The 26,678-nt window shown below is 43.0% G+C and overlaps 1 protein-coding gene across 1 annotated transcript in view; it reads right to left on the reverse strand.

Annotated features, from left to right (window-relative positions):
- The window catches only part of CAMK1G (calcium/calmodulin dependent protein kinase IG), a 78,342-nt gene that overhangs the window by 25,775 nt on the left and 25,889 nt on the right, over positions 1–26,678 (reverse strand). The window contains 3 exon segments of the mRNA XM_056557945.1: positions 1,459–1,533; positions 3,623–3,717; positions 3,719–3,752. Of these exon segments, the coding sequence (XP_056413920.1) occupies positions 1,459–1,533; positions 3,623–3,717; positions 3,719–3,752 (204 nt within the window).

A 26,678-nucleotide genomic window follows, 5' to 3' on the forward strand; every position in this document is an offset into this window, starting at 1 on the left:
CTTGCATGCATCATGTTCTAAAAATCCTCTACAGCAAAAGTCGCAGAAAAGTCGCACATATTTAGACTGCGACTTTCTGTGCGACAAATTTAGACAGGAAAAACCAGTGTAAATCGTTTGATAAATCTCCCCCAATATCTTTTTAAGATTATTAAGAAATAAGGGTTTTATGACTTATTTTAGTGCTGTTCAGAAATTGAGCTATTGTACAAATGTTGTCTTCTATTTTCAAATACCCATTCCATTAGATATAAAAATTCGTATTTTAGGAAGTGAACAAGGAATTGGAGGGATCATTCAAGCAAGATTGGTTATTTTGAAAGCTTTTTTTTTTTTTTAAAGGGAAATATCAATAAATTAGAAATAGAGTAGTGCTCTATCTGAAATAACTGGGAAAGAATGATATGTAGAGCAGCAACAATAGAAAAATATAAATAAAATGTTCTATAAAATATAAAAGACATAGTTTAGAGGGGACATCCCACATAACAACTTATTCCCAATCCACTAAAGGATCAATGTCTGGGACCCAACAATCGTGTAAATGAACATCTGAGATAGAACTTAATAAACTTTTGTCCTTTTTTCCAACCTAATAAACTATGTATGTATGTAACTAAACTATGTATGTATGTATGAGCCTCCCGTCAGAACGTCACAGTGGTTATGAATGCGCACAGCTACTCCATTTCTCCTCTGAGTGAACTGTTATAGATAGCCGAGTATCAGCAGGAATAGTAGAAGTAAAAGTGGATCCTTTTCAGGCGCAGTTACAGTAGAAGACAGATGACGGTATACGTGGGTGCACTTCATAGGGTTTTATTTGGAACACAAACAGCAACACATTTCTTGCCCATAAAGGGCACTTCGTCAGGCAATGTGTAGGCACACTGCCTGATGAAGTGCCCTTTATGGGCAAGAAACGCGTTGCTGTTTGTGTTCCAAATAAAACCCTATGAAGTGTACCCACGTATACCGTCATCTGTCTTCTACTGTAACTGCGCCTGAAATGAATCCACTTTTACTTCTGCTATTCCTGCTGCTACTATGAACCGGTGAGGGAGGACCTGACCGGAGGATCCAGGCTGCATACAGATTTTTCTACTTGTTTATACTCTATATGGTGTTGTGCCCTCAGCGCAAGATCTTCTGGTAAGTGTAATTCTTTACATTTTGCCAAGTTCCTGACAGTATCTTACTAGGGGCGCGTGTGCCTTTTCTCTTTTTTTCTCGTTTATTATAGATAGCCGAGTATGGACAGGATAGTATGGATCCCAGATGCAGGATCTGCATCAATTGGACATTTATGGGACATCCTGTCTATTTGCCATAAATGTTCAGATGGAATTATGCCCTATAAGCAAACATCTTCTGAGAATATTGTAACCATATTTTTCAGTAAATGTAAAGTGAACTTTTCTACAATAAACAATATATCCAGTTCAGCAGAATACTCACAGCTGCATTACGAGGTAGAAGTGTGAAGAGCTCTCATAGACATCTTCAAGTGTCACAATGTTTTCGTGTTTAATCCTGAGGAGAAGAGGACAGGCCCATTGTTCAGTTACTTTGATACAATGGACAGCAAGAAATCTAAAAGCAAGCACTTTATATGTGAGAGAAAATGTATTCTGGACATGACTGTAAAATCACATCAGCACAAGAAACGGACCTTCAGGGAACCTATTTAACAAGGTGCACATATCAAGGAAACGCAAGATTTCATCAGCAGGAATTGTGTTTAAGAATTTACTAAAATGTGTCACCAAAGTACAGTCAGGATTCTATGAAACTGTCAACAAAAATGTGATCCTTGTATAAAATACATAACACCACAAGGTTCAATCTGTCGTTTATATTCTTTGTAGATCAAGAGAAAGGCAAAACATGAAGTTGTTATAAAACGCTATTACATGTGGCCAGTGTTACTAGTATTCGTTTTATGTAATGTTATGGCATATGGCTGTAATACAACTCCACTGAGACTTTGAAAGAGAAGGATTTACCTAACCCCTTATGGGGTTTTCAGATTTAAATAAAAATCAAAACTGTAAGGGTTGTAAAATCAAAATAAATAAAATACACTACTGCCTCTGTTTACTTCACCCGATGATGCACTTTCCTGGCTCTGCTGATGACATTGTGATCACACTGTAGCAAGTCACTGAGGCCAGTCACTGAGACGAGTCTCTGAGGCCAGTCACTGAGGCTAGTCACTGTGACGAGTCACTGAGGCCAGTCACTAAGGCTAGTCACTGAGACGAGTCTCTGAGGCCAGTCACTGAGGCTAGTCACTGTGACGAGTCACTGAGGCCAGTCACTAAGGCTAGTCACTGAGACGAGTCACTGAGGCCAGTCACTGAGACGAGTCACTGAGGAGAGTCACTGAGACAAGTCCCTGAGGCCAGTCACTGAGGCTAGTCACTGAGGCCAGTCACTAAGATGAGTCTCTGAGGCCAGTCACTGAGACCAGTCACTGAGACCAGTCACTGAGACAAGTCACTGAGGCCAGTCACTGAGGCTAGTCACTGAGACCAGTCACTGAGACCAGTCACTGAGACAAGTCACTGAGGCCAGTCACTGAGGCTAGTCACTGAGGCCAGTCACTGATACAAGTCACTGAGGCCAGTCCCTGAGATGAGTCTCTGAGGCCAGTCACTGAGACGAGTCTCTGAGGCCAGTCACTGAGACAAGTCACTGAAGCCAGTCACTAATACAAGTCACTGAGGCCAGTCACTGAGATGAGTCTCTGAGGCCAGTCACTGAGACGAGTCTCTGAGGCCAGTCACTGAGGCTAGTCACTGAGGCCAGTCTCTGAGGCCAGTCACTGAGACGAGTCTCTGATGCCAGTCTCTGAGGCCAGTCACTGAGATGAGTCTCTAAGACCAGTCACTGAGGCCAGTCACTGAGGCTAGTCACTGAGCCTAGTGACTGAGGCTAGTCACTGATACAAGTCACTGAGGCCAGTCACTGAGATGAGTCTCGGAGGCCAGTCACTGAGACAAGTCACTGAGACGAGTCTCTGAGGCCAGTCACTGAGGCTAGTCACTGAGACAAATCACTGAGGCTGCAACATTTTCCGAGCAGCAGAGAGCCTGTCATCAAGATAAGTGAACATAATCAGTTGGGTAGACCAGAGCACTGGCACTGGACTTGGCATGGCGAGTCTAGTCACAGTGTTTTTGGCCTCAAAAGATGCTATGAAAATGCCAGCAAAAATACAGCATGAAAATTTAAAAACAAACAGAAACTCTGAATGCAAATCCAGCCATCCATGGAATAATATGATTATTCTTCACCTTCCTGCTCAGACTTGAGAGGAGGATTCACTGTCATTCAAGCCTGACTGGCAGGAGGAGGGTACAGCAAGTAGACTGAATAAGATTGGGTCCCATTCCGCTGAGACTAGATACCAGTCACAGCACATGCTGTTAAATGTTATTTTTTTCAGCTCTATGTAGTATGGCATTGGGCATAGAAGAACATTGTCAGGTCCTGCGGCCGTTTGTAAGGGGAAACATATTTTTTTTTTGTTAATGGATTCCAGAATAATTGGTTTGAGCCATTCACTTTCACATTAATATATAATAACAAACAATTTTGTCACATAGAAAAGCCTTACTTCTTCAGCACAGCAATTTCATTTTCCAAGCTACGATCTCTTGAGCTGTTCACTTTCTTTATACACTTCAGTGCATAATGCTGTCCAGTGGCCCGGTTGCTTTACTAGAAACACCTCCGAAAAGGCCCCCCTGCAGGAGAAAGAGATCAATGTATCAACTGTAAACACAGGTAAATATCATATCATTCCTGACGAAGGATCGAAACACGTGTCGAGGTGGTGGTGGGGTGCATCAATAGCCTCCAACATGTCCCAGCCAGGTGAGGGTTTAAAGGGGTCACTCTGCCCCTAGATATCTTATCCCCTATCCAAAGGATAGGGGACAAGATGTCTGACCGCGGGGGGCCCTGCCACAGGTCTCTCCTGCCTCACCACCGTACATCAGCAGCCTTGAGCTATGTTTGCTCTGTGGCTAATGACGGGCACAAAAAAAAGACAGGGTATCGTAACATCACTGCCCCGCCCCCTTGTGACACCCTGCCCCCTCAATACAAGTCTATGGGAGGGGGCATGGCGGCATTCATGCCCCCCTCCCATAGGCTTGGATTGAAGGGGCGGGCATGATGTCACGAGGGGGTGGGGCCCCTTTATCACCCGACATCAGCCACGGAGCAAACATAGCTCCAGGCTGCTGATGTACGGGGGTGCAGCAGGAGAGATCGCGGGGGTCTCCAGCGACGTTTTTTTTTTACATGCCAATATGATTGAATTATTACCCTTTGGTGACATATGATGTAGAGCTCATTGTTTTTTGATGCTCCCCATCTGTTTTTGTTGTTTTCTTGGGGGTTTGTGTATTTTATAGGGTGGGTTATTTTTGTCTTGTATTATTTTTCAATAAAGGAAAAGAAAAATGTAGATTCAGCTCACTACTCCAATGTATAATGTGACTGAAAGATGACTCAGTATTTGGAAAGCAGGGCAGGAAAACAGCGGGTCGTATCCCGGACTTGTAACAAAAGAAGACAGAAAAGCAGGAGCCTCCAGCTGCTCCAAGACGATAATGCAATTAAAACTTCACGTTTATTCCATGCGTATTAAAAACAATGGGATATCCAACATGATAATAAAACAAAAGAAACACCAACGAGTTTTGAGCCAGATGTGGCTCTTAGTCGTGGCAACATGTTCACGGGCATATGCCCCTTAAATAGTGACAACCCTAAGTGAACCCGTCAGTCACAGGAGCGGGCCGGAAGCAACGTGAGTGTGACATATGCAAGCTTGGTACTACCACAAAGCCACAAAATACGTGAATGACATGCATGTATCCATCTATTGTAGAACACCGTTACATAAATGAGCTCACATTACAATATAAATGTTAGAAAGTATAAATGTTGTGTAAATTTGTAAGACTCAAAAAACAAACATTACATAACTGTCAAATGCATAGTGCAACCTCAGCATGTGTTGCAGAGTATCACATCATTTGGTGATGTCCCTCACGTCAAATATATCCAAAATAAAAAAAGAAATAATATGTAAAATATAATAATGCTAGACGTAATATAAAGCATAATAATGACAGAACATAACACATACACAGAAGCACAAAAGCACTACGCATCACCACAGTTACATGTGAGAATATGATGTTCAATCAGTATATGTACATCAGATCATGTCTAGCATTCATGCCGCGAGGGCTATGGGAATCAAGAGTCAAAATCCAAAAAGCTTCCCTGGACTTCAATTTTTGCGTCCAGTCACCTCCCCTGCGAGGCGGTCTGACTTGTTCAATCCCTATCACTTCAAAACCAGAGATGTCGCCTAGGTGTGATCTCTAAGGTGTTTAGATAATCCACATGTGGGTTGGTTGCTGTCCAATGCATTAATCGTGCAGCACCAAAAATGTTCTGGAATGCAAATTTTCAATTTTCTAGTAGTGCAACCTACGTATTGAATATGACATTTGGTACAAGTTACCATGTAAACTACATGGATAGTTTTGCAATTAATCAATGGTTTAATGATGCATTTCTGTTTTGTTACTGTGGATGCAAATTCTTTTGTGTTGATCGTGAGGGTGCAACAGATATAACACAGCGATAATACCCCCATGTAGACAACGAACTGTTGGAATTAACAGTGCACTCACGTTGCTTCCGCTCTTGTGACTGGCGGGTTCACTTAGGGTTGTCACTTTATAAGGGGCATATGCCCGTGAACATGTTGCCACGACTAAGAGCCACATCTGGCTCAAAACGCGTCGGTGTTTTGGTTTTATTATCATGTTGGATATCCCATTGTTTTTAATTTGCATGGAATAAAGGTGAAGTTTTTATTACATTATCTTTTTGTAGCAGCTGGAGGCCCCTGCTTTTCATTGTCATTGTTGTATTGTCAATATTTTGTAGGTTAGGGACAGGTAAATATCGCATTTAAAGGGGTACTCCCGTGGAAAACATTTTCTTTTAGATCAACTGGTGCCAGAAAGTTAAACAGATTTGTAAATTACTTCTATTAAAAAATCTTAATCCTTCCAGTACTTTTTAGGGGCTGTATACTAGAGAGGAAATGTTTTTATTTTTTTATTTTTCTTATGTCACGACCACAGTGCTCTCTGCTGACCTCTGCTGTCCATTTTAGGAACTGTCCAGAGAAGGAGAAAAACCCCATAGCAAACATATGCTGCTCTGGACAGTTCCTAAAATGGACAGCAGAGGTCAGCAGAGAGCACTGTGGTTGTGACATAAGAGAAATCCAAAAAGAAAAACATTTCCTCTATAGTATAAAGCCCCTAAAAAGTACTGGGAGGATTAAGATTTTTTCATTTACAAATCTGTTTAACTTTCTGGCATCAGATTATAAAAAAATAAAGTTTTCCAAGGGAGTAACTCTTTAAAATGTTTCTGCTTGATCTTGACTTCATCATGGTTTGTGCTATCTTGTTAAAAATAGTTTTTTAATAACATGACTTGGGTGCTAAACTAACATTTCTACTTTATTTAAAACCTCAAATAAGTTGCCCAATCTGGACAACCCCTTTACATAAGCCCTGTGAGGAGGTCCCCCACTGTAGACAGCCTTCTATGAGCCAGAGCAGAAGGCAGAGAGCCTTTTACTCTTGTAGACTCTATTAAATTCTATATTACATGGATACTCATTGATTTAAATGTAGAAATGTAATGCCACATTTCCCCTTTAGTGGCTACTACAGAATGTCCCCTGGTGTAAGAGCAGAACACCAGAGGTTACAGATGTCAGATCTATGGTGATCAGTTGCCCAGACTGCACACACAAAAAAAAAAAATTACATTTTTGCCCATTATCAACACAAAAAAAAGGGTTAAAATTGTATACATTACGAACTTAGCCTAAGCCTCACAATTGAGTTTGTTGTAGAAAGATTTAAAGATTACCCAGGAATAGAAAAACAGCTAATTTTATTTTTTTAAAACAGCTCCACATCTGTCTCAAGGTTGTGTGTGGTATTACAACTTGGCTCCATTCACTTCGTTGGAACTGAGCTGCAGAACCACACCCAAATTGGAGACAGACGGGGAGCGTTTTTTCTTTTTAACCCCTTAAGGACTCAGGGTTTTTCCGTTTTTGCACTTTCGTTTTTTCCTCCTTACCTTTTAAAAATCATAACCCTTTCAATTTTCCACCTAAAAATCCATATTATGGCTTATTTTTTGCGTCGCCAATTCTACTTTGCAGTGACATTAGTCATTTTACCCAAAAATGCACGGCGAAACGGAAAAAAAAATCATTGTGCGACAAAATGGAAAAAAAAACGCCATTTTGTAACTTTTGGGGGCTTCCATTTCTACGCAGTGCATATTTCGGTAAAAATTACACCTTATCATTATTCTGTAGGTCCATACGGTTAAAATGATACCCTACTTATATAGGTTTGATTTTGTCGCACTTCTGGAAAAAATCATAACTACATGCAGGAAAATTTATATGTTTAAAAATGTCATCTTCTGACCCCTATAACTTTTTTATTTTTCCACGTACGGGGCGGTATGAGGACTCATTTTTTGCGCTGTGATCTGAAGTTTTTATCAGTATGATTTTTGTTTTGATCTGACTTTTTGATCACTTTTTATTCATTTTTTAATGTTATAAAAAGTTACCAAAATACGCTTTTTTGGACTTTGGAATTTTTTGCGCGTACGCCATTGACCGTACGGCTTAATTAATGATATATTTTTATAGTTCGGACATTTACGCATGCGGCGATACCACATATGTTTATTTTATTTTTTTTACACTGTTTTATTTTTTTTATGGGAAAAGGGGGGTGATTCAAACTTTTATTAGGGAAGGGGTTAAATGACCTTTATTAACACTTTTTTTTTACATTTTTTGCAGTGTTATAGGTCCCATAGGGACCTATAACACTGCACACACTGATCTCCTATGCTGATCACTGGCGTGTATTAACACCCCTGTGATCAGCATTATCGGCGCTTGACTGCTCCTGCCTGGATCTCAGGCACGGAGCAGTCATTTGTCGATCGGACACCGAGGAGGCAGGTAAGGGCCCTCCCGGTGTCCGATCAGCTGTTCGGGACGCCGCGATTTCACCGCGGCGGTCCCGAACAGCCCGACTGAGCAGCCGGGATACTTTCAGTTTCACTTTAGAAGCGGCGGTCAGCTTTGACCGCCGCTTCTAAAGGGTTAATACCACACATCGCCGCGATCGGCGATGTGTGGTATTAGCCGCGGGTCCCGGCCGTCGATTAGCGCCGGGACCCACGCGATATGATGCGGGATCGCGGCGCGATCCCGCTTCATATCGCGGGAGCCGGCGCAGGACGTAAATATACGTCCTGCGTCGTTAAGGGGTTAAAGAAATTGGCTCTGTTTTTCTATTCCTGGATAAACCCCTTTAAATAGGCTGCAGGGCCCGACTTGAACCCTTATGAACACCTTTGAGATTAATTGGAACATTGACAACCTAGCCAAAAACAGATCATGAATGGAGGACGTCTTCAAAAGAAAAAACTGAGACTTCTTTTCTTTTCAGATTCCCTCCTAGCTGTGTGTTTAATAACTGCAGTTGAAAACCTGAACATGTGAACACACTCTTATCACCTTATATCAGTACCTAAAATCACTAATGCTTTTGTGGCCAAAAGGCCTTAGAATGTTGCAGCTAGTACAATGTATAATAGAAAGCTTTCTGAATAGGCAGATGCTGCTATAACATCAATAGCACCCACTAGTTATATATAGCAAAGATTCTGTAACAAGAAGATACTTGATGTTCAGATCTCTAGATATAGTTTTGACCATGTAGTATATTTAAACAATATACATGATTTGTATTTCAGTGTAAATGCTTCATATTGCTGTCTTTTTCCATCACTAGTCATCTATAGATCTAAACTGCAGTATTATGTAAACCTTTTCCGTGCCCTCACTGGTTAATCTTGGTTGTTTCATTGGTATCAAGTTCTTTTCTCCACGATTAGCAACCACTAATCCTTACTAAGTCCCTCAATGTCTTAACTTCTGATGATTTCAGATGGGGACACAAGTGTAAGAAGCCTATTAATATAATCAGGAACATCTTGTTCTGCGCTATTAGTTGTGTCTAGAAGTACATTGTCCAGTTCATTGTCAGAATAATGTAGAAAAATCACTTACTAAATCTCTGATGGGTCAGTAAGAGAAAATAGATAATCTGAAAATGATTCTGTAGACTTGCCCAGTATTTATGGGGGGGGGGGGGGGGGGTCAATGCTGAGCTTTTTATTAACAAAGCTATGATAGCACCTTCCATGACAGTCCACATATTGCATGTTTTTTTCCGATCTGAAGCAGGAGATTAAGATAGGGTTCACACTGCATATGTGTTTACATTTAGTGGGGAACTTATCAGTGCACGACACCAAAAAAATTGTGGAAAAAGTTGCACTTTTTTTTTTGCACAGCACAAAACTTTGGCAAAACAATGGAAAGTGCTAATTCTTATGCAGAAATAAGGCAAGCATTGAAAAATTCCCTATTGAAAAATGTATAGTGGTCCCTCAACTTACAATGGCCTCAACATACAGGGTGGGCCATTTATGTAGATACACCTTAATAAAATGGGAATGGTTGGTGATATTAACTTCCTGTTTGTGGCACATTAGTATATGTGAGTGGGGGGGGGGGGAACTTTTCAAGATGGGTGGTGACCATGGTGGACATTTTGAAGTCGGCCATTTTGAATCCAACTTTAGTTTTTTCAATAGGAAGAGGGTCATGTGACACATCGAACTCATTGGGGATTTCACAAGAAAAACAATAATGTGCTTGGTTTTAACGTAACTTTATTCTTTCATGAGTTATTTACAAGTTTCTGACCACTTATAAAATGTGTTCATTGTGCTGCCCATTGTGTTGGATTGTCAATGCAACCCTCTTCTCCCACTCTTCACACACTGATCGCAACACCGCAGGAGAAATGCTAGCACAGGCTTCCAGTATCCGTAGTTTCAGGTGCTGCAGAATGGGCAAAACAAAAATTGGAACAGGACCCTCAGTTTACGCAGAAGATTTTGTTCAGTGATGAGGCAAACTTTTATGTGAATGGTGAAGTTAACAAACAAAACCACCGCTATTGGTCTGACACTAACCCACATTGGATAGATTCCTCCAAGACTGTTGGAACACAAAGTTGATGGTATGGTGTGGTATATGGGGTACAAAGATAGTGGGGCCATTCTTCATCAATGGAAACCTCAAGGCCACTGGATATGTGAAATTGCTACATGATGATGTGTTTCCCTCTTTATGCACTGAAGCTGGCAAGTTCCCTGAGTTTTTCCAGCAAGATGGTGCACCACCACATTATGGGTGTCAAGTCCGAGCATTCCTAGATGAACAGTTTCCTGGAAAGTGGATTGGTCGTCGTGGGCCAGTTGAATGGCCCCCAAGGTCTCCCGATCTGACCCCCTTAGACTTTTATCTTCGGGGTCATCTGAAGGCAATTGTCTATGCTGTGAAGATACGAGATGTGCAGCACCTGAAACTACAGATACTGGAAGCCTGTGCTAGCATTTCTCCTGCGGTGTTACTATCAGTGTGTGAAGAGTGGGAGAAGAAGGTTGCAGTGACAATCCAACACAATGGGCAGCACATTGAACACATTTTATAAGTGGTCAGAAACCTGTAAATAACTCATGAAAGAATAAAGTTACGTTAAAACCAAGCATATCATTGTTTTTCTTGTGAAATTCCCAATACGTTTGATGTGTCACATGACCCTCTTCCAATTGAAAAAATAAAAGTTGGATTAAAAATGGCCGCCATGGTCACCACCCATCTTGAAAAGTTTCCCCCCCCCTCACATATACTAATGTGCCACAAACAGGAAGTTAATATCACCAACCATTCCCATTTTATTAAGGTGTATCCATATCAATGGCCCACCCTGTACAATAGTTTCAACATACAATGATCTTTTCTGCACCATTGTAACTTGAAACCAGACACAACATACAATGCTATAGACAGTCCAGATCTATGAAATGTGTCAATAGCTGGAAGAACTGATCAATCAGAATGGGCATTTCACTGGTAAAACACCTGTATAACTGAAGCATATGCACTGAATTCCTGTCTGGTAGCGCCCCCTACAGCAAAGGGTGGTACTACATGTTCTGTACTACTCTTTACCTGTGCCAGGGTTATCTGCTCCTTTGGACACCAGGTGAGGGCGGCTCCATTTTTTAGGACATTGCGTGTACTGTACAAGACCCTGAAGAAGCTCCTGTCCTCTACATAGACAGTGATTACAGCTCCCAGCAGATCTTTCTTACTTTTATATGTAAGGATTTGCTTTATCTGTATTACTTATCTACTTATTTTTCTTTTATCCTCACTTTTTCCTATTTTTGGATGACATTTTGGAGCTTCAGAACCAATTACCAGGTTTCCAGGTTTCCATAGAGTAATGGTCTCAACATACAATGGTTTCAACATACAATGGTCATCCTGGAACCGATTAATATTGTAACTTGAGGGACCATTGTATATGTGAAAAGGATGCATACAGCAGAAACAGTTTCCCATTGACTAGCGCTGCTGGGCTAACTAACAAGTGTGCGCCACACTAGCTCCAAGTGGTTCATGTAGACTAGCCAGGACTTATCAAATGGTGACCAACTGTGCCTCTTGAACACTAGTGCGCTGCACAGGCAAACAAGACCCAAAGTAGCACATAGAAATAAATGACCCCCTAACTGTCTATGAATATGTCACACCAGGACCTATCAGTTAACAAACAACTATGGTTTTTTTGGAGCTGGAATTTCAGTGCCATGATTCCTGCCAAGACAATGTCTAGTTCTGCCCTGTCTCTACATAGATTTCTATTCTGTTGTGTGCTTCTAATTGATGAGCATTATATAGATGGAAATGGGTGGTTCCTGGAGGGGGGTCCCCGTGTTCGGTATCACCCTCTAGGTGTAAGAATCTAGAGCCATTCTGTAGGAGTGGTTTCCATTTTGGCGCACTAAACCAACTTTGTACTACATGGATGGCCAATCATTTGTAGTTGTGGCTTCCAATGGTAATACCAGCTGATTCCTAATGAAACAAGCTTAAAATACAGACAAGGAACATATTATACCTCATCCTTTTGGCAGGCTCCCATATGTATTTAACCCCGTAAGGACCAGGCCCATTTAGGCCATAAGGACCAGACCAATTTTATTTTTGCATTTTCGTTTTTTCCTCCTCGTCTTCTAAAAATCATAACTCTCTTATATTTCCATCCACAGACCCATATGAGAGCTTGTTTTTTGTGTCACCAATTTTACTTTGTAATTTCATCACTTATTTTACCATAAAATGTACGGCGCAACCAAACAAATATTATTTATGTGGGAAAATTGAAAAGAAAACCACAATTTAGCAAATTTTGGAAGGTTTTGTTTTCTCGCTGTACACTTTCCGGTAAAAATGACATAGTTACATAGTTACATAGTACGGTCGAAAAAAGACATATGTCCATCAAGTTCAACCAGGGAATTAAGGGGTAGGGGTGTGGCGCGATATTGGGGAAGGGATGGGATTTTATATTTCTTCATAAGCATTAATGTTATTTTGTTCCAGGAATGTATCTAATCCTGTTTTAAAGCTGTTAATTTTTCCTGCTGTGACCAGTTCCTGAGGTAGACTGTTCCATAAGTTCACAGTTCTCATGGTAAAGAAGGCGTGTCGCCCCTTGATACTAAACTTTTTCTTCTCCAGACGGAGGGAGTGCCCCCTCGTCCTTTGGGGGGGTTTAACCTGGAACAGTTTTTCTCCATATTTTTTGTATGGGCCATTAATATACTCATATACGTTTATCATATCCCCCCTTAAACGACTCTTCTCAAGACTAAACAATTGTAACTCCTTTAATCGCTCCTCATAGCTAAGATGTTCCATGCCCCACATTAGTTTAGTCACGCGTCTCTGCACCCTTTCCAGCTCCACAGTGTCCCTTTTATGTACAGGCGACCAAAACTGAACAGCATATTCCAGGTGAGGCCGTACCAATGCTTTATAAAGGGGGAGTATTATGTCCCTGTCCCTCGAGTCCATGCCTCTTTTGATACATGACAATATCCTGCCGGCTTTGGAAGTAGCAGCCTGACATTGCATGCTATTCTGTAGTCTGTGATCTACAAGTACACCCAGATCCTTCTCTACCAGTGACTCTGCCAGTTTAATCCCCCCTAAGACATACGACGCATGCAGGTTATTAGTACCCAGATGCATAACTTTACATTTATCCACATTGAACCTCATTTGCCAAGTGGATGCCCAGACACTTAGTCTATCCAAGTCATCTTGTAACTTATGCACATCCTCTATAGACTGTACCGTGCTACATGTTTTCTTTATTCTGTGCGTCAATATGATTAAAATGATACCTATGTTATATGCTTTTCTATAATTGTACCACTTAAATAAAAATCTCAAACCATTTAAACAAAATTAGTATGCTTGAAATTGCCCTATTTTGACCACCTATAACTTTCTCATTTTTCCGTATATGGGGCGATATGAGGGCTCATTTTTTGCGCCATGATCTGCAGTTTTTATTAGTACCACTTTTGCTTAGGTTTTACTTTTTATAAATAAAATGTTACATTTTTTTTGGGAATAAAATGTGACAAAAAAGCAGCAATTTCAGACTTAAAAAAAAAAATGTTTACGTTTACTCCGTTCACCGTACAGGATAATTAACAATATATTTTAATAGGTCAGACTTTTATGCACGCAGCGATACCAAATATGTGTATTAATTATTTTTTAACAATTTTTTGGGGGGTAAAATGGGAAAAAAGGACGTTTTACTTTTTTATTGGGGGAGGGGATTTTTCAAACTTTTGTACTTTTTTATTTTACATTTTTTAACTTTTTTTCTTTTTACACATAGGGGACTATTCATACAATTAGTTGATTGCTAATACTGTTCAGTGCTATGTATAGGACATAGCACTGATCAGTATTATCAGTGATCTTCTGCTCTGGTCTGCTCGATCTCAGACCAGAGCAGAAGACCACGGGAGACGGCCGGAGCCAGTTGAGGGGACCTCCGGCCGCCATGCTGGATGATCAGATCCCTGCGGCAGCGCTGCGGGTGATCTGATCATCCATTTAAAGTATCCGCGATCGCGGATGTCCGCCTTAACCGGCGGGTCCCTGGCTGCTGATAGCCGGGCATGACGCTGGTGCTTGCGATCATAGCGGCGCGTAAATGTAGATCATGGTGCATTAAAGGGGTATTCCAGGCAAAACCTTTTTTTTATATATATCAACTGGCTCCGGAAAGTTAAACAGATTTGTAAATTACTTCTATTAAAAAATCTTAATCCTTCCAATAGTTATTAGCTGCTGAAGTTTTCTGTCTAACTGCTCAATGATGATGTCACGTCCCGGGAGCTGTGTATGATGGGAGAATATCCCCATAGGAACTGCACAGCTCTCGGGACGTGAGTCATCAGAGAGCAGTTAGACAGAAAACAACAACTTAACTTCAGAAGCTAATAACTATTGGAAAGATTAGGATTTTTTAATAGAAGTAATTTACAAATCTGTTTAACTTTCCGGAGCCAGTTGATATATAAAGAAAAGTTTTGGCCTGGAATACCCCTTTAAGTACCACGTCACCATGACGTCCATTTACGTCCATTGTCATTAAGGGGTTAAAGGGCAGTATATATTTTTTGGAAAGTCCTATTTTTTCAGGGATGACTGTAAGTGTTACACAGAAAAGGACGGGTACAATGTGGATTTATTTTCCATTGCATGCAAAGTACAGACATATTCTTCAGCATTATACACAAGGAATGGTAAAAACACAGTGGATTTCCCTTTCTGCGCTTCAGCAAGGCATAAAAGTACATTCTTAACTAGCCTGCTTTTGCATTGCTTGTAAGTGCTCTGTATCTGCCCTGGTAGAGAGAAGTACTTTGTAACACAAGAGCGATTTCCCTATGGACAAAGGTAATTGAAATATTGAAAGCTGTAGAAAAGCAATCTAATGCACGACTAAAACATGATCTCAAGTAAGAAGAAGATTAAATGAGGCAGAACAATTCTATCCACAACTGTAGAGCACAACATTCCCCATATCTGCTACTACCAACCCAGAATATGTTATATGCCATTATATACCGTACATGGTTATTCTTCTTAATTAATATATCATTTTTTTTATTACCCAAATCATTTTCATTCCAGAACTTGGAGAAGTATTATATTATCTGACCTAAAATACCTTCACCACAACATGGCTTCCAAGTAATGTTGCTGGCAATTCTCTGCATCTTAGATGTTGTGAGCAATGGCCTGTAGGATATCGATTAACATATGAATATGATGTATTATTAAAAATACTGTAGTTAAAGTGCGTATACAGCGCACCCCCTCGACCTACGATGGCCCCGACATACGATAATTTCAACATGGGGGTCCAAAGGCTGTCTGGGCATGCTGGGAGTTGTAGTTTTGAAACTCCTAGAAGCAGCAGTGAAGATCTCTTTACAGCGATCTTCACTGCTGCCTCTGATGCCGCCGCTGCCTCCTCCACTTGCCTACCGCCGGACCCCACTGCCTGCGCCGATCCTCAGATATGTCTCTTGGGGTCCTCTTCCCCCGCTCTGCCCGGACTTCTAGGGACAGGCAGAGCTGGGGATCTGAACTTTCACCCCCCCCCAGTCGGATGAGACACTGTTAATTGTCCACAGGGACCAATCACAGTGATAGCTGACCAGGACCATTCACAGATGGTCCTGGGTTGTGTTGCAGAACGTGTCACCTGCTGGTTACAGCGGGACTTCTGCCTGTTAACCCATGCGATGCCGCGCATCACCGAGTTAACTGAATGACTTATATAAATGTCAGGATGTGCATAACCTGACATTTATATAAGTCATTCTGCGGGAAGGGGTCAATGTAAAAAATGCAGAAAGTGCAATTTTGCAGCGATTTCCTGGACACATTTTTTTCTTTTATGTTAATTTTTTATTTACTTCTCAAAGACCCCTTTTTTCTTAAATATATGGTTAAAAAATGTTGCGCCACTTTTTTGATTTTTCACACCAAATAGTAAAAACTCTGCACCACTTTTACCGAGCTATGCGCCAAAATTGAAAACCCGCGAAAAAACAGGCAGAGCAAGCTATATCTGTGGAATTTAAAATGAAAATGCAAAAATTAAAATGGCCTGGTCTTTGAGGTTAAAATGGGATTGGTTCTTAAGGGGTTAAACTATTTTTTATATGGGTGTGTAGGTGACAAAATGGACTTTGAGAATGAGTGCTGCAGAAAAGAATATGTACAATTAATAAAAAAATTAAATAAAATTGGTCCTTAAAGGGGTACTCCGGTGGAAAACTTTTTTTAAATACACCGTTGTCAGAAAGTTAAACAGATTTGTAAATCATTCCTATTAAATTTTTTTAACCCTTCTAGTACTTATTAGCTGCTGAATACTACAGAGGAAATTTTTTTCTTTTTGGAACACAGAGCTCTCTGCTGAATCACGAGCACAGTGCTCTCTGCTGACATCTCTGTCCATTTTAAGAACTGTCCAGTGTAGGAGAAAATCCGCATAGCAAATATATGCTGTTCTGGACAGTTCCTAAAATGGACAGAGATGTCAGCAGAAAGCACTGTTCTCGTGATTCAGCAGAGAGCTCTGTGTTCCATAAAGAAAATAATTTCCTCTGTAGTATTCAGCAGCTAATAAGTACTGGAAGGATTAAGATTTTTTAATAGAAGTACCGTAATTTACAAATCTGTTTACCTTTCTGGCACCAGTTTATAAAAAAATTTTGTTTCCAAGGGAGTACCCCTTTAAAATGTTTTTGCTTGATCTTGACTGCGTCATGGTTTGTGCTATCCTGTTAAAAATAGTTTTTGATAACATGACTTGGGTGCTTAACTAACATTTCAATTTTATTTAAAACCTCAAAGGAGTTGCCCAATCTGGACAACCCCTTTACATAAGCCCTGTGAGGAGGTCCCCCACTGTAGACAGCCTTCTATGAGCCAGAGCAGAAGGCAGAGAGCCTTTTACTCTTGTAGACTCAATTAAATTCTATAATACATGGATACTCATTGATAAAAATGTAAAAATGTAATGCCACATTTCCCCTTTAGTGGCTACTACAGAATGTCCCCTGGTGTAAGAGCAGAACACATACAAATTTGTTTAACTTTCTGGCACCAGTTGATAAAAAAAAAAAAAAAATTCTCTGGAGTACCCCTTTAACCCTATAGAGACCAAGGACGTACGCATAAGTCTAAGCTCCCTGGTAGTTAAGGACCAAGGACGTATGCGTACATCTGTGGGAACCGGGGTGACTGCTGATATTGATCAGACCCCCCCATGTCAGTGATTGGCGATTTGTGCCGATTCCGGGTCATAGGGGTCTATGGTGACCCGGAAAATAAGGGGGACCGGGTTGTCCAAGACACCCACGATCCCCCTGAAGGGATAGGAGTGAGGTGGCAGGGGTGCCACCCCTCCTATCCCTGCTATTGGTCATCTAGAAGCGATGACCAATAGCAGATCAGGGGCGGGGGTGTTAACTTTCGGTTTTCCCGTTCTGCCCACCCACAATAGGTGGGGCAGAACGGGGAAACCGTCAGAGGACCAGCGCCGAAGTCCACTTACCCATCAGGCAGTGATCGCTGGGCGGTGATTGGCAGGCGGCGATGTCGTCCGGCTGGCTCCCTGGATCCTACGGAAGCTGGTGAGTTGCCTAGCAAGATCTGGAGGGCTACAGTCTGAGCCCTCCAGCTGTTGCAAAACTACAACTCCCAGCATGCCCAGACAGCTGTTTGCTGTTTGGGCAGGCTGGGATTTGTAGTTTTGCAACAGCTGGAGGGCTACAGTTTGGAGATCACTGTGCAGTGGTCTCTAAACTGTAGCCCTCCAGATGTTGCAAAACTGCAAATCCCAGCATGCCCAAACAGCAAACAGCTGTCTCGGCATGCTGGGAGTTGTAGTTGCTTACCTCCAGCTGTTGCATAACTACATCTCACAGCATGCCCTTCGGCGATCAGTACATGCTGGGAGCTGTAGTTTTGCAACAGCTGGAGGCACACTGGGACAATACTGAGTTAGGGAACAGAACCTGAAGGTTTTCCAACCAGTGTGCCTCCAGCTGTTGCAAAAGTAGAACTCCCAGCATGCACGGTCTGTCAGTACATGCTGGGAGTTGTAGTTTTGAAACAGCTGGAGGTTTGCCCCCCCATGTGAATGTACATGGTACATTCACATGGGTGAGTTTACAGTAAGTTTCCTGCTTCAATTATGAGCTGCGGCAAATTTTTTGCAGCAGTGCAAACTCCTAGCGGGAATCTCACTGTAAACCTCTGCCCATGTGAATATATCCTAAAAACACGACACTACACTAGCACATAATAAAGGGTAAAACACTACATATACACCCCTTACACTGTCCCCCAATAAAAATGAAAAATGCATTGTATGGCAGTGTTTCCAATCAGAGCCTCCAGCTGTTGCAAAACATCAACTCCCTGCATTTCTGGAGACAGCCACTGTCTTTCCAGACATGCTGGGAGTTTAGCAACAGCTGGAGGCACTCTGTTTGAGAATCACTGGCGTAGTCCACCCCTATGCAATCCCTAATTTAGTCCTCATATGCGCATGCCGCTTTCTCACTTCGGAGCCCTGTCATATTTCAAGGAAACAGTTTAGGGCACGTATGGGGTATTTCCGTACTCGGGGGAAATTGCACTACAAATGTTGGGGGCTTTTTCTCCTTTTACCCCTTATGGAAAGGAAAAGTTGGGGTCTACACTAGCCTGTTAGTGTAAAAAAATTAAAAATGTTACACAAACATGTTGGTGTTGCCCCTTACTTTTTATAAGAGGTAAAAGGGAAAAAAGTCCCCCAAAATTTGTAACGCAATTTCGCCTGAGTACGGAAATACCCCATATGTGGATGTAAATGCTCTGCGGGTGCACTACAATGCTCAGAAGAGGAGGAGCGCCATTGGGCTTTTGACGAGAAAATTTGTCCGGAATTGAAGGCCATGTGTGTTTACAAAGCCCCCATAGTGCCAGAACAATGGACCCCCCACATGTGACCTCATTTTGGAAATTACACCCCTCATGTAATGTATTAAAGAGTACAGTGAGCATTTACACCCCTCAGGTGTCTGACAGATGTTTGGAACAGTGGTCCGTGAAAATGAAAAATTTAATTTTTCATTTGCTCAGCCCACTGTTCCAAAGATCTGTCAAGCTCCAGTGGGGTGTAATTGCTCACTGCACCCCTTATTAAATTCTGTGAGGGGTGTAGTTTCCAAAATGGGGTCACTGTTCTGGCACATGGGGGTTTTATAAACGCACATGGCCCCTGACTACCATTCCAAACGAATTCTCTTTCCAAAAGCTCAATGGCGCTCCTCCTTTTCTGAGCATTGTAGTGTGCCCACAGAGCACTTGATGTCCACACATGGGGTATTTCCATACTCAGAAGAAATGGGGTTACAAATTTTGGGGTTAATTTTCTCCTATTACCCCTTTTAAAAAGGTAAAATTTGGGGGAAAAAATGCATTTTAGTGAAATTATTATTTTTTTCATTTATGCTTCCAACTTTAACAAAAATTCGTGAAATACCTGTAAATTGTTAAGGCTCACTGTACCCCTTGTTATGTTCCTTAAGGGGTGTAGTTTCCAAAATAGTATGCCATGTGTTTTTTTTTGCTGTTCTGATACCATAGGGGCTTCCTAAATGCAACATCCCACCCCCAAAACTATTTCAGCTAAATTTGCTTTCCAAAAGCCAAATGTGACTCCTTCTCTTCTGAGCATTGTAGTGCGCCCGCAGAGCATTTTACATCCTAACATGGGGTATTTCCATACTCAGAAGAGATGGGTTTACAAATTTGGGGGGTCATTTTCTCCCCTTTATAAAAATGGTAAATTTGGGGGGAAAAAACTGCACTTAAGTGAAATTTTTTTTTTCATTTACACATCCGACTTTAACGAAAAGTCGTCAAACACCTGTGGGGTGTTAAGGCTCACTGGACCCCTTTATTACGTGCCTTGAGGTGTGTAGTTTCCAAAATGGTATGCCATGTGGGGAGTTTTTTTCTGTTCTGGCGCCATAGGGGCTACCTAAATGTGACATGCCCCCCAAATACAGTTTCAGAAAAACTCGCTCTCCAAAATCCCTGTCACGATGCCGGCTGGCAGGAGGTGGATCCTCTGTGCCAGAGAGGGATTGGCGTGGACCGTGCTAGTGGACCGGTTCTAAGTCACTACTGGTTTTCACCAGAGCCCGCCGCAAAGCGGGATGGTCTTGCTGCGGCGGTAGTGACCAGGTCGTATCCACTAGCAACGGCTCAACCTCTCTGACTGCTGAAGATAGGCGCGGTACAAGGGAGTAGACAAAGCAAGGTCGGACGTAGCAGAAGGTCGGGGCAGGCAGCAAGAATCGTAGTCAATAAGGCAAGCAGGAGGTCAAGTACACGGTATGGATAATCACAGTAACGCTTTCATTAGGCTCTAAGGCAACAAGATCCGGCAGGGGAGTGCAGGGGCAGAGGTAAGATATAGTCTGGGAGCAGGTGGAAGCCAATTAAGCTAATTGGGCCAGGCACCAATCATTGGTGCACTGGCCCTTTAAGTCTCAGGGAGCTGGCGCGCGCGCGCCCTAGAGAGCGGAGCCGCGCGCGCCAGCACATGACGGCAGGGGACGGGAACGGGTAAGTGACCTGGGATGCGATTCGCGAGCGGGCGCGTCCCGCTGTGCGAATCGCATCCCCGACGGCCATGACAGTGCAGCGCTCCCAGTCAGCGGGACCGACCGGGGCGCAGCGGAGAGAGAGACGCCGTAAGCGCTCCGGGGAGGAGCGGGGACCCGGAGCGCTAGGCGTAACAGTACCCCCCCCCCTTAGGTCTCCCCTTCTCTTTGTCCGGTAACTGCCTCCCCTGGGATGAGGACACCGGGAAAGAATGGAGGGTTTCCTCAACGGCAGGCAGTACAGCAGGAGTGGGAATGGGGAGGGAGGGCAGAGGGCGAGGCCTGGCACGGGGCAGTGTGACACCAGGACGGGGGCCATGAGGAGGCACCGAGGCTTGCCTGACTGGACTGGGAGGGGGGGAGAGGCACTTCTTATGGCAGGACGGCAGACCGGTTACAGGGGGAACCACAGGGTCACGGCAGGGAGTACTGGGAACCGGTTTAAGGCAGTCCTTGAAACAAGAGGAACCCCAGCTCTTGATCTCCCCTGTGGACCAATCCAGGGTTGGGGAATGGTGTTGAAGCCAGGGTAGTCCAAGGAGAATTTCGGAAGTGCAATTGGAGAGGACCAAAAACTCAATTTTTTCGTGATGAGGTCCGATGCACATTAGGAGGGGCTCCGTGCGGTAACGCACGGTGCAATCCAACCTGACTCCGTTGACCGCGGAAATGTAGAGTGGCTTGACGAGACGAGTCACCGGGATGCGGAATTTATTCACCAAGGACTCACGAATAAAATTCCCAGAGGCACCAGAGTCCAGGCAGGCCACGGCTGAGAGGGAGGAGTTGGCTGAAGGGAAAATCCGCACGGGCACCGTGAGACGTGGAGAAGCCGACTTAGACTCAAGAGACGCCACACCCACGAGAGCTGGGTGCGAGCGTGCGTTTCCCAGACGTGGAGGACGGATAGGGCAATCCACCAAAAAATGTTCGGTACTGGCACAGTACAGACAAAGATTAGCTTCCCTACGGCGATTCCTCTCCTCCTGGGTCAGGCGAGACCGATCCACTTGCATGGCCTCCTCGGCGGGAGGCCTAGGCGTAGATTGCAACGGAGACTGTGGGAGAGGTGCCCAGAGATCTAAGTCTTTTTCCTGGCGGAGCTCTTGATGTCTCTCAGAAAAACGCATGTCAATGCGAGTGGCTAGATGAATGAGTTCATGCAGGTTAGCAGGAATTTCTCGTGCGGCCAGAACATCTTTAATGTTGCTGGATAGGCCTTTTTTAAAGGTCGCGCAGAGGGCCTCATTATTCCAGGATAGTTCAGAAGCAAGAGTACGGAATTGTATGGCGTACTCGCCAACGGAAGAAATACCCTGGACCAGGTTCAGCAGGGCAGTCTCAGCAGAAGAGGCTCGGGCAGGTTCCTCAAAGACACTTCGAATTTCCGAGAAGAAGGAGTGTACAGAGGCAGTGACGGGGTCATCGCGGTCCCAGAGCGGTGTGGCCCATGACAGGGCTTTTCCAGACAGAAGGCTGACTACGAAAGCCACCTTAGACCTTTCAGTAGGAAACTGGTCCGACATCATCTCCAAGTGCAGGGAACATTGCGAAAGAAAGCCACGGCAAAACTTAGAGTCCCCATCAAATTTGTCCGGCAGGGACAAGCGGAGGCTAGGAGTGGCCACTCGCTGCGGAAGGGGTGCAGGAGCTGGCGGAGGAGATGGTTGCTGCTGTAGCAGAAGTTGCGACTGAAGTTGTTGCACTATGGTGGACACTTCCGACAGCTGGTGGGTTAGATGGGCGATCTGTCGGGCTTGCTGGGCGACCACCGTGGTGAGATCAGAGATAGAAGGCAGGGGAACCTCAGCGGGATCCATGGCCGGATCTACTGTCACGATGCTGGCTGGCAGGAGGTGGATCCTCTGTGCCAGAGAGGGATTGGCGTGGACCGTGCTAGTGGACCGGTTCTAAGTCACTACTGGTTTTCACCAGAGCCCGCCGCAAAGCGGGATGGTCTTGCTGCGGCGGTAGTGACCAGGTCGTATCCACTAGCAACGGCTCAACCTCTCTGACTGCTGAAGATAGGCGCGGTACAAGGGAGTAGACAAAGCAAGGTCGGACGTAGCAGAAGGTCGGGGCAGGCAGCAAGAATCGTAGTCAATAAGGCAAGCAGGAGGTCAAGTACACGGTATGGATAATCACAGTAACGCTTTCACTAGGCTCTAAGGCAACAAGATCCGGCAGGGGAGTGCAGGGGCAGAGGTAAGATATAGTCTGGGAGCAGGTGGAAGCCAATTAAGCTAATTGGGCCAGGCACCAATCATTGGTGCACTGGCCCTTTAAGTCTCAGGGAGCTGGCGCGCGCGCGCCCTAGAGAGCGGAGCCGCGCGCGCCAGCACATGACGGCAGGGGACGGGAACGGGTAAGTGACCTGGGATGCGATTCGCGAGCGGGCGCGTCCCGCTGTGCGAATTGCATCCCCGACGGCCATGACAGTGCAGCGCTCCCGGTCAGCGGGACCGACCGGGGCGCTGCGGAGAGAGAGACGCCGTAAGCGCTCCGGGGAGGAGCGGGGACCCGGAGCGCTAGGCGTAACAATCCCATTGTCGCTCCTTCCCTTCTGAGCCCTCTAATGCGCCCGCCGAACACTTGACATATACATATGAGGTATTTCCTTACTCGAGAGAAGCTTGCAAATTTTGAGAGGATTTTTCTCCTTTTACCCCTTGTAAAAATTCAAAAACTGGGTCTACAAGAACATGCAAGTGTAAAAAATGAAGATTTTGAATTTTCTCCTTCACTTTGCTGCTATTCCTGTGAAACACCTAACTGAATGTCATTTTGAATACTTTGAGGGGTGCAGTTTTTATAATGGGGTCATTTGTGGGGTATTTCTAGTATGAAGGCCCTTCAAATCCACTTCAAACCTTAACTGGTCCATGAAAAAATTCAGATTTTGAAAATTTTGTGAAAAATTGGAATATTGCTGCTGAAATTTGAAGCCCTCTGACATCTTCCAAAAGTAAAATTATGTCAACTTTATGATGCCAACATAAAGTAGACATATTGTATTTTTGAATCAAAATATAATTTATTTGTAATGTCTATTTTCCTTACAAGCAGAGAGCTTCAACGTTAGAAAAATGCAAAATTTTCATCAGATTTTTGCATTTTTCACCAAGAAATGATGCAAATCGACAAAATGTTACCACTAACATAAAGTAGAATATGTCACGAAAAAACTATCTCGAAATCAGAATGAAAGGTAAGCATCCCAGAGTTATTAATGCTTAAAGTGAAAGTGGTCAGATGTGCAAAAAACGCTCTGGTCCTACAGTGAAAATTGGCCTGGTCCTTAAGGGGTTAAGGGCAAAATTATATGAGTAATTAAGAGGTTAAACTGCTTTCAATAGTTATATTCAGCTGTATATTGTTTGTCTAGGCTTTTAACATAACATTTAGTACAGAATAATAAAACAAATCATATAGGTTTTACACTATACATGATATTTTTCAAGTAAATTGTCTACACAGCCTTTGAAAATATGTGGTAAATTCTCAAATTACGTTGACACGCCCACTTTAGCAGTTTTGATGAGAACCGTGCAAACCTTGCAGAAACCAACGTACACAGTTTTGAGTATATATCGGAAATTTTTTACGCCAAAATTTTGACCCAAAATGTTTTATTTTTACTGCGACGAGCTTTGAATATCCCCCTCACTGTGAACATTGCTTAAGGTTGTTGATATAATAACTTTAAAGTTAACAGGTTGTTAAAAAAACGATTTATGATTTTTTAAATCTAACCAGTATGAACATATTAAGGATAAGAAAGCACCATTTCTTAGCTTCAGCTTTCAGGTAATTTACTAGGAGCCCATTCAGTAAATCAGAAGTTAAAGCTTAAATCCTAGTTACACAAGGAAGGGTTATGCAAGAGACCTTTAGCATCTGTAAACCTGGATTGACCAAGCAAAGCCCTATCAACACATTATCTTCATCCCCTGCCCTACTTTCCACCAGCCATGTAACTGTGGATTGTATTACTTCCATATTCATTTTATAAGCACTAAACTAAAGATATCAGGTTACTCTATACCTTTAACAGGACACAAACTGATGTTGACTTTTTGAATTTAGTCATACTCTGAAATATAATGTTATTTTACATGGGATTTTACATTTTACATGTTGTAAATGAACAAATCTGTAGTCATGATATGACGTTTCACTGTTTATTAGCTCTCTACATTAGTTATGTGCTGCAAAGATCTTTTATATATGTGCCTAAATCCAAAAAACTTAGCAAAATGCCAAAATTCCATGTATAACTAAAACTTGGCAGATTGGTTCATTTAAACTAGTAATGGTCTATGTGCCATTTTCCTCTAGGTAAGTGTGAAATGTTAGTTTCGTTTGGATGGGAAATTATTATTGATTGCTGTTTTTTAATAGCAGTAAGTCAGATCTACCAACTGCAGAGACTGACTCAAAGTGATCATGTGAAGCCTCATAAGGCTAGGATTCCACTGAGGTTTTTTCCCACCAGCAAAAACATATTTTTGCTGGTGTGTGGAAACAGCCATTTTTTCCCCTGTGACAGCTTTTTTACTTCCTTCAGGGTACCACTCTGTGGGTCGGATGCTGAGCGCATGGTCCACAAAGTATAAGAAGATGAGAAGGGATGTATAGCATCCCTACTCACCTCCGCTGGACGTATTGTATACAGGGGGCCATATACTATACTGGAGCGTGGAATCCAATCACTATAATGGCAGGACTCCCCATTCCTATGGCCCCTTTGGTGGCTATACACTATATACAGTCATCTATAGATAGCTGTATATAGTGTATAAGTAAGCCGACCTCCACTTTCCTTCCTGGCTCCTGTCTTGGCCGAGTCGGTGTAGCTCGGGGACGGAGCTACAGCCGGGAGCCAGGGTGGTAAGTATGAGGCTCTGTTCACATTGTACCTTTGTATAATGTGAACAGAGCCTTCTTCTAGTGTCTTCCCAAACAGGGAGACTCCAGGTGTTGCTAAACTACAACTCTCAGCATACCCAGACAGCCAAAGGCTTTGTTTAAAAAGAAAACACCATTGTCTCAGCAAGCTACAATTTGGAAAAACTGCCAGATCACAGCAAAATGCCGGGGTCAGGGGAAAAAACACCCAAACCAAAAATGCTAAGTGGGTTTTGCATTTCCCTATTGACTTCTGCTAACATCTGGCTGCAGTGTTTTTTTCCCGTGGAAAAACACCGCGCGGCCATATTGAAATTCCAAGGGTTACTTTACAAGAAGCAGATTGTTTGCAGAAAAATGTATCCATTCAACACAATACATCTGAATGATGTTGATTCTGCAGCATAACCATAGTTGTCTTGTTCAAATAGGACAGTCATAGAATTCTGTGCAAAAAAACAGCAATAAGTAAGTGTATGCTAATAATAAGTAAGTATATGCTAAAAATCATGCTTAATAACCCGAGGATCCATGTCACTTGCAGTTTACACAGTCTCCAAAATTTAACTTTTACAGAAAAATTGAAGAAGAACTCCGGTGAAAATGTTTATTTCTGCTGGAATAAAAACAATAACCTTTGACTAACCTTCCCTGGTGCTGCTGGAATCAGTCTCCCGTCCTCCAGCACAGGTCTTCTCCTGGCTTCTGGGGCACGTGACGTCACACTGTGCTTAGCTAATCGCCGGCCCAAGTGGGATATTGCTGCGGCCAGTGCGGTATTACATGTCGGATACCAAAATTCAGACGAATACTCGGGCTGGAGGATGGGAGACTGATTGATTCCAGTAGCAATGCAGGAATGGCAGAAGGTAGGTCAAAGTGTATTATTTTTATTCCGGCAGTTCAGGCATATAGGA

Source organism: Hyla sarda, chromosome 2 (genome assembly GCF_029499605.1).
Source record: "Hyla sarda isolate aHylSar1 chromosome 2, aHylSar1.hap1, whole genome shotgun sequence".
Taxonomy (NCBI): domain Eukaryota; kingdom Metazoa; phylum Chordata; class Amphibia; order Anura; family Hylidae; genus Hyla; species Hyla sarda.